Source organism: Helianthus annuus, chromosome 5 (genome assembly GCF_002127325.2).
Source record: "Helianthus annuus cultivar XRQ/B chromosome 5, HanXRQr2.0-SUNRISE, whole genome shotgun sequence".
Classification (NCBI taxonomy): Eukaryota; Viridiplantae; Streptophyta; class Magnoliopsida; order Asterales; family Asteraceae; genus Helianthus; species Helianthus annuus.
In genome coordinates, this window is record NC_035437.2 from 56517761 (window position 1) to 56525469 (window position 7709).

Genomic DNA, 7709 nt, shown 5'->3' on the forward strand with positions numbered 1-7709 from the left:
AATAGTTTTCTTAAAGTAGATTAAATTTGATATTTTTAAAATTTAATGTGAACAAAAACTGAAAATGCCATTACAAACTAAACCAAAAGGTAAAAACTAGCATAAAAATAAATAGAATATCAGCACTTTTCTTCATCAATATAAAGATTCATGAATCACTAATAATAAGTTTGAAAGGATTAGATAAATACAATTTTTTCATCATTTATCACAAACATTTATTTATTGATGAAGGATTAGATAAATACAATTTTTCATCATTTATCATAAAAGGATTTAAGATAACTACAACATTTATTTATAATCTTGCAGATTCATTTATGTGTTTGTTAATCAACTAAAGCTTAGAAAAATCGTGGTAACAACAGTTGTGATCAGTTGTGCGTTTCTGCTTAGGAGACTCCTCCAAGAACTGTACAGCAAGGTAGGAGACTCTTGACACGTTTACCAATCACGGTTCCACTAGATATTGTGGCAAAAACTTCATCTGCTACAACAGGTGCAAATTAAACAGCGACTCCACCGTCAACAGCATAAACCACCGCTTTACATGCAGCGTTCCTGCAGATCGATTTAGTTGGGAGTCTAGAACCAGAACATGTCTCTGTGATTTGTGGCAAAAATGAACATGCAGGTTTTCCCCTTTTCTGTTGTTCCTTTTTGATGGCTGGCCTTTAGGACCCACAGGTACTTTCTTGGAATCCTGATTCTTCACAAATTTCTTATCCATCTGTCTTGATGCTTTGTCCGGTTTCAGGTTGGATGAAGTCGATTGCTTTATCAAGAAAAATACACAAGAGTTGAGATATTAATAAAATTAACCCTAACTCTGTATAAAAGTTAGGCATGAAAATAATTGTAAATACATGTAGATCTAAATTTAATTAAACAACGAAAACGGGAATAAAAATCTCGACTCGAATGCAATTGAAGACAGGATTTCATCCCTGTGCTCATCAGTTATCAGAATCTAGAGCCTAGGGAGTATAACAGACAACACGACAATCCAAATGCAGCAACAAATATTCTTATTCAGACAGATCCACAAATTAATTTAGCAATATATGAACTTAAGAACTTTGTCAAAACCTCAAATCAATCCCCGAAGAAATATATAAGAAACTATAGATCCACAAATCGGCTCAAAATTTAAATAAAAACGTTCTTAAATTTAAATATATAAGAAATTGAAGCTTGTTAAAACGAATACAGAATTTAACGGATTAAAAGCTACCTGAGACGACATTGTCTTCTGAAATCCTCTGAACAGCCAACGATCGTTCTTCAACACCCTGCATGATGATACCGATTCTTGGTCATGAAAAAAAAAACACAAAACACTGAAATAAAACTAGAACCAGTTTCTAATCAAACTAAAAACGATATTGATGAAAAGAATTTAAAATCAACCAGTTTCTGATCAAACTAAAAACGATATTGATGAAAAGAATTTAAAATCAAAAACCACTTACAGATGATTTTGCCATATTGAGAGGCCAGATTTCATCAATCAGAGGAGATAAAGCAGTAACCATCGATTATAATCTGACTGCTGCGGCCGCAGTCGATCTGTGGAACATTAAATATCTGACAAACAAATAACAAGTAATAGGGTTTTATAATCAGTTTAACCTAGAAATATTTACAATTCTAACCGAATTCTATTTCATTCCAGCCCCTCCATTTACGCCCATTTGTTTATTTCTTCTAATCTAATTGTTCATATCTTAAAGTAGTAATATTATGTCTTAATTTTTTCACCTAATTCTCTTTATCTAGGTGAATAAACAATTAATATGCGAAGAAGAAGGCCGTTAGCAGTAAAAGAAATGTGCAAAGTAAGAAAAAAAAATCAGATAGTGGTTTGGAATGGAAGTTTCCGCAATGAGTTCATTTTTTTAGAATCAGAAAGCCATGTGGGAAAATATGTAAGTTATTGTTGATACACAAGTTGTGCTCGGAAAATTAGTTATTGTTGATACACAAGTTGTGCTCGGAAAATTAAACAACTATGTCATTTTGTATTAGATCTAAAGACGGAGTGATGTTCGATATTGCATGTGACTTATAACTCAATACATATTGCTACAGGTTGTTGATGCATATTTGTGGATGCGGCTCGGTTCGGTTCGGTTCAAGACCGACGTCGCGACATTCCTCGGTAGCGAGCCCCGAACGACACACGAAGCACGAAGAGCTGCGAGTGATCCGTTTGAAGGATGATGACGTCACGATGACACATCATGATGTCACAAAGACGTCATGATGAAGATATGACTTCAGCATGTGCTTTGGTGATGTGCATGAAATAATGGAAGCCACATGCATTTACTAAACTTGGTGATGTTCATTAAATAATGGAAGCCACCTGCATTTTTGTAACAAAAGGCACACATCATGTAGAATTATTGCATGTCCTCACAAAGAATCATCATGAAGAATAACCAATCATATGAAAACTGACGAAGAACACTTCATATGCGAGTACTTCGTGAGTTGAGCTTGGACGAAAAACATGATATATTTTTCATGGGATCTGGTCTTTAATATACATCAGCTAAGAACCTAGATACTTCACTGAATATGATTCACGAAGAACCCATGTTCTTCGTGAGGTTCACTTCTTCGTAGGCTTCACTTTGGGCCTAATAGGTTCTTCGTTTGGCAGTGGATAAGGTTGTATAAAAAGGGTCTTGTTGCAGCACACAGTTAGAACACAGAGAACACAGTTTGAGTGAACTTGAGTGAGTTTGAGTGAGCATCTTTGTATTTTATTGTAACAACTCTTCTGAAGTAATATACGTTGAGTTTTAACAGTTGAATCTTTCTCTTGTGTGTGTGTTCTTTGCTCGGTTTAACTTACCCTCTTGGATTCCGCACTTGCGGGTTTGTCGCATAACAAGGATACGGTTAACAAGATCCTCCACTAGTTGACCTACAAGTGGTATCAGAGCCTTGGTTCTCATCCTTGTTAAAACCGAGCCGTGTGGCGAACTTTGGAACTTTTTCTTGAATATTTTTCAGAACGTTTGTTTGTATTTTAAAAGAAAAATGGTTTAAAACTTTGAAAAACCTGTTGTTTTGCTTAAAATTTTTACTAAAACCTTGTTCGAGTACATGGAGACATGTTAGTATAGGGTTTTTCTTGAAATTTTTGTGCAAAAATCTTGGTCGGAAAACTTTCCGGTGGGTTGGTTTAACCGGAATTTTCAAGTTTTGAAAAGTTTCTTCACCAACTTCTTTCTCTGATTGTGTGAAAAGGTATGGCCTAATTGGGTTAATGTTCACCAAGTTTTACCAACTTTCAAAGTGTCCGACTCCTACTCCTGCGAAAAAACCCTTTGTCTCATTCAGCTAAATATACTTGTTTTTGTCCTGGACTCACGAAATACTGTCATTATATGTGGGTATTGTTCTTTGGGCCTTACTTCACACAAGTGAAATATTATTAGCCAATTGGTGGGCTGGTTAATTGTTGGGCCTGCCTTTCATATCTCACGAAGAACATAATTTTTCTTCAATCACAATTTAAAAAAAAAATCCCAGTCATATATTTTTCGTTGGTATCGATATTATTCCTCTGATTCATCTTTTAAAGTGAATTGTTTTTGGTGGATGTGGGCTCAGGCAACCTAAATTAATTGCTGGACTTTGTAGAATTGGGCTCCAATATTTCGTGGATTTTTATTGGGCTGGGGTTGTTCGTCAAGAATCAGTTTTCACCAAAAAAAAAAGTATTATTCGTGGGACTTTTATTCAGTTTGGGCCTGGTAACTCAAGTGGGCCATTCATCTTTCATGGCATATTATTCGTTGTCTACCATTTTTTCATGGAAGTTAGTCGTTCACAGTTGTGTCACAGAAGGTTCACCATTGCCTCTTAAGTTGTTTATTTTCACTTCAACATGAATTCAGATTGGTGGGGTTGGAAACCTAATCCTAATGTGGATATGTATACGAGTAAAGGTTCAGGGCGAGTCCCTTCATGGGCTCAGTCTTCCACGTCTTCGTCATCAGCACAATCGAGTTCAATTACAGCAAATCAGTGGGCTTTTGTTACAAACCAAAATCAAAGTACTCAAAGTCTTCTTTTGAGCGTAAATGAAACCGGTAGTAACAACCGCCCAACAAAGCTCATGCATATGAACGAGTATCCCGGATGGCAAGAGAGATTTCATACGTATATTCTTGGGCAAAACATAGAGTTGTGGTTGTCTTTTACCACGGAATTCAATTAAGCACTTGAAGAAGCCGGTTCAAATGCTGGGACATTTGCGGATCTTTCTGTCGATGATAAGAAGATATATGATTTAGAAAAGAAAGCATTCTCAATTCTAACTCAAGCCTTAAACAAAGATACTTATCGTCAGTTTGTGGGATTCAAAATGACAAAAGGTCTATGGGATGCACTAAAGGCAAGAGGTCAAGGAAATGCGTCGTCACGCAAACTGAGACATGATCTGCTCAAAAAGGAGTTCGACTGCTTCATGTGTATGGAAAGGGAGTCGCTAGGAGACATGACAAGTCTATTTTATCATCTGCCGAGTGAGTGAGATGGGTAATTTTAAGGTCACGGTAACTCCGGAAGAGGTTGTCACAAAGTTTGCCGATGCATTGCCAGCTCAATGGAATGGTTTTTTGGAGATTCTGAAATATAATGGCACGTAGCTACTAACAACATCCATGATTTCATTCAACTCTTGGAGAACAAAACTCAAGAGGAAATCAGGAAGGCAAAAAGAGTGCCGGTACCACAAAATCCCGTGATGTACTATGGAAATTGTGGAGGTACCAGCACGGTTGCAAGACCTGCTCAACATGCTCAGCTACAAATGACTTTTGTCTCGAGCACCAATATGTATGGAACACCTCAACCGGCAGCATCTGAGCAAAGCTGTCAGTCTAAGTCTACTGGAGTACCATCATTTCTTGATCCAAACTACAAAGGCTGTTGGGATTGAACCTTGTCAAAGGAACAGATAATTAATGCCAAAACTGGATCAGAGCAATGGATCCAGAATAAGCAAAATTTATGTATTCAAGTCTCTCCCCTTGAAAGTGATTTCAACATCTGCTGACCTCCAATTCTCTGTTCATTAAAAACTGCTGACCTACAACTGCTGCCCAAGTCAAAGACTGATGGAAGACTAAAGCTCTGCTGTTCTATCTACTGATATGGGTCAAGCTCTGCTGAATATATCAAGTACTGCTGGGTTCACATCAGTGGAAGGATGCAGAAGTAGTTTAGTTTATATTGTGAAATGTAATGTATGACAGTAGTTAGCATAGCAGAGGTTGTATAGATCAGATATTAGAGTTTGTTAGGAGGTTAGATGTCACTTTCATGGTGACATCAGCTTAGATGTTTCAGTGGTTTGCTCGTGCCTATAAATAGAACAGTGCTCTGTACTGTTCTATTAGCTCTTCACCATATTTCTCCTGCACGAACAAATCACTGTGAGCTCAGGCCGAGGGGGAGTTTGTTACATACTTGCAATTGTAATTGAATCTGGGAATAAATTCAAGCATTCGGTTCAATGCTAAACTTGTGTGTTGAAAGCAATTCTCCTGTTTGATTGTGTGTAAAGTTTGTTATCATTTATATTCCGCTACATTTCTCATTCACCTTTCATCTTAATTCAAACGTAAAACACAATCAATTCAAACTCAGATCCTAACAATTGGTATCAGAGCTCAGAGCTCGGAGAGTCAAATTTGATTTAACAATCATTTTGACATAAATAGTTCAGCTCAAAATTGTTGATACTGATAGTTTGTTTGTTTTGTTGAAAAACGGTGTAAGGTTTAATCACCATTAAAGTTGATTAATCAGTGCCTGTAAAACAACCAGGATGACGTCACAATCACAAGATGAAAAGAATAACATTGGCTCTCTTTTCAAACCACCTATGCTTAAACGTGATAAATACAACATCTGGGAGAAGGATGGGTCACATCCTTGCTCAACAGAATATTGGATGTTGGAGATCTGTTGTTTTTGGACCACATGTTCCCATGGTGCCAAGTGCTGAGGATTCAAAGAAGTACGAACCTAAAGAACCTGAAAATTATACAGAAACTGATTTTCAAAAGTTCGAACTCGATGCCAAAGCATTTAGCATCATTACATCTGCATTACCCAATGAGATCTATGCTGGATTGTTACATTGCAACAGTGCCAAAGAGCTATGGGTTGCACTGAAGGAAAAGTTTGGGGGAACTGAAGAAGTTATTGAAAATAATAGGGAAATTCTGAATCAGCAGTATGAAACCTTTTGTCACATCAAGGGTGAATCATTGACCCAACAGTTTGAGCGATTTACCTGTCTCATTAGTGAGCTAAGACTTGTTAAAGTTATATTTCCAAACGCAACTCAAAATAGCAGGTTTCTTAGATCACTACCTGAAAAATGGGAAAAAGATGCGGATACTTCGCCTTCATTTGATCTTCGCGTTCCCAAGTAAACTCGGGTCCACGTTTAGATTCCCAGCAAACCTTGACCAAAGGAATGCGCTTGCGTTTAAGCGACTTGACTTCACGTTCCATGATTTCCACCAGTTTCTCAACAAATTTCAGTGTTTTATCAACACGAATTTCGTTAAGCGGTATGTGGAGGTTCTCGTCAGCTAAACACCTCTTGAGATTGGACACGTGAAAGGTTGGATGAACATTTCCATGTTCAGGAGGTAACTCAAGTCTGTAGGCTACCTTACCGATTCTTTCGACGATCTTGAATGGTCCAATGTATCTAGGTGCAAGTTTTCCTTTCTTTCCAAATCTGATCACACCTTTCCAAGGTGAGACCTTAAGTAATACTCGATCACCGACTTGAAAATCCAAGGGCTTGCGTTTTAGGTCCGCGTAACTCTTTTGACGACTTCTAGCTGTCTGAAGGTTATCATGAACTTTCTTAACCTTATCTGTTGTCTCTAAAATGAGGGCAGGTCCAGTAAGCTGATCCTCGCCGATCTCATTCCAGCAGACTGGTGAACGACATTTTCGACCATAGAGAGCCTCGAAATCAGCCATGTTGATGCTGGAGTGATAACTGTTGTTGTAGGAGAATTCAATCAATGGAAGATGTGAATCCCAACTACCACCAAAATCGATCACACAAGCTCTGAGCATATCCTCCAGAGTCTGGATTGTTCTTTCAGACTGACCATCCGATTCGGATGATAAGCTGTGCTCAGATTAAGTTGGGTCCCCATAGCAGATTGCATGATTCTCCAAAAATGAGAAGTGAAACGAGCATCTCTGTCAGAAATGATGTTCAAAGGAACACCATGTCGAGCTATTTTCATCCACACAGATTTGAGCAAGTTTGTTAGTAGAAAAATCCTCACGGATTGTCAAGAAATGCGATGACTTAGTAAGACAATCAACAACTACCCAGATGGCATCGTGACCTTTCTTTGTGCGCGGGAGTTTAGTAATGAGATCCATAGTAATGTTTTCCCATTTCCAAACTGGGATCTCTGGTTGCTCCAATAAACCAGAAGGACGCTGATGTTCAGCCTTAACCTTAAGACAAGTAAGGCATTTTGATACATATAAGGCGATGTCTTTCTTCATACCAGGCCACCAATACTAAATACGAAGATCTTATACATCTTATCCGAGCCAGGATGAATAGAATAACGAGACTTATGGGCTTCATCCATAAGCAAGGTACGATGATTATCTTGGCTTGGGACCCACAAACGGTC

At 37.8% G+C, this 7709-nt stretch overlaps 1 protein-coding gene across 1 annotated transcript; it reads right to left on the reverse strand.

The window, feature by feature from the left end:
- Positions 1-275: 275 nt before the first annotated feature.
- Positions 276-1568, reverse strand: LOC110938884. The gene is made up of 3 exons (XM_022180891.1): positions 1473-1568; positions 1235-1292; positions 276-775 (listed from the first exon to the last, which is right to left on the reverse strand). The coding sequence occupies exons 1-3, from the start codon at positions 1505-1507 to the stop codon at positions 491-493; spliced, it is 378 nt and encodes a 125-aa protein (XP_022036583.1). The 5' UTR covers positions 1508-1568; the 3' UTR covers positions 276-490.
- Between the last annotated feature and the right edge of the window lie 6141 nt (positions 1569-7709).

What these genes read in the sequence shown, in the direction of transcription:
- LOC110938884 (XM_022180891.1), bottom strand. Translation starts at nt 1,507, where the DNA reads ATGAAATCTGGCCTCTCAATATGGCAAAATCATCT. An exon ending in TCAATATGGCAAAATCATCT is followed by an intron (nt 1,293 to 1,472) that starts GTAAGTGGTTTT and finishes ATCATCATGCAG; the next exon opens with GGTGTTGAAGAACGATCGTT. An exon ending in AGAAGACAATGTCGTCTCAG is followed by an intron (nt 776 to 1,234) that starts GTAGCTTTTAAT and finishes TTCTTGATAAAG; the next exon opens with CAATCGACTTCATCCAACCT.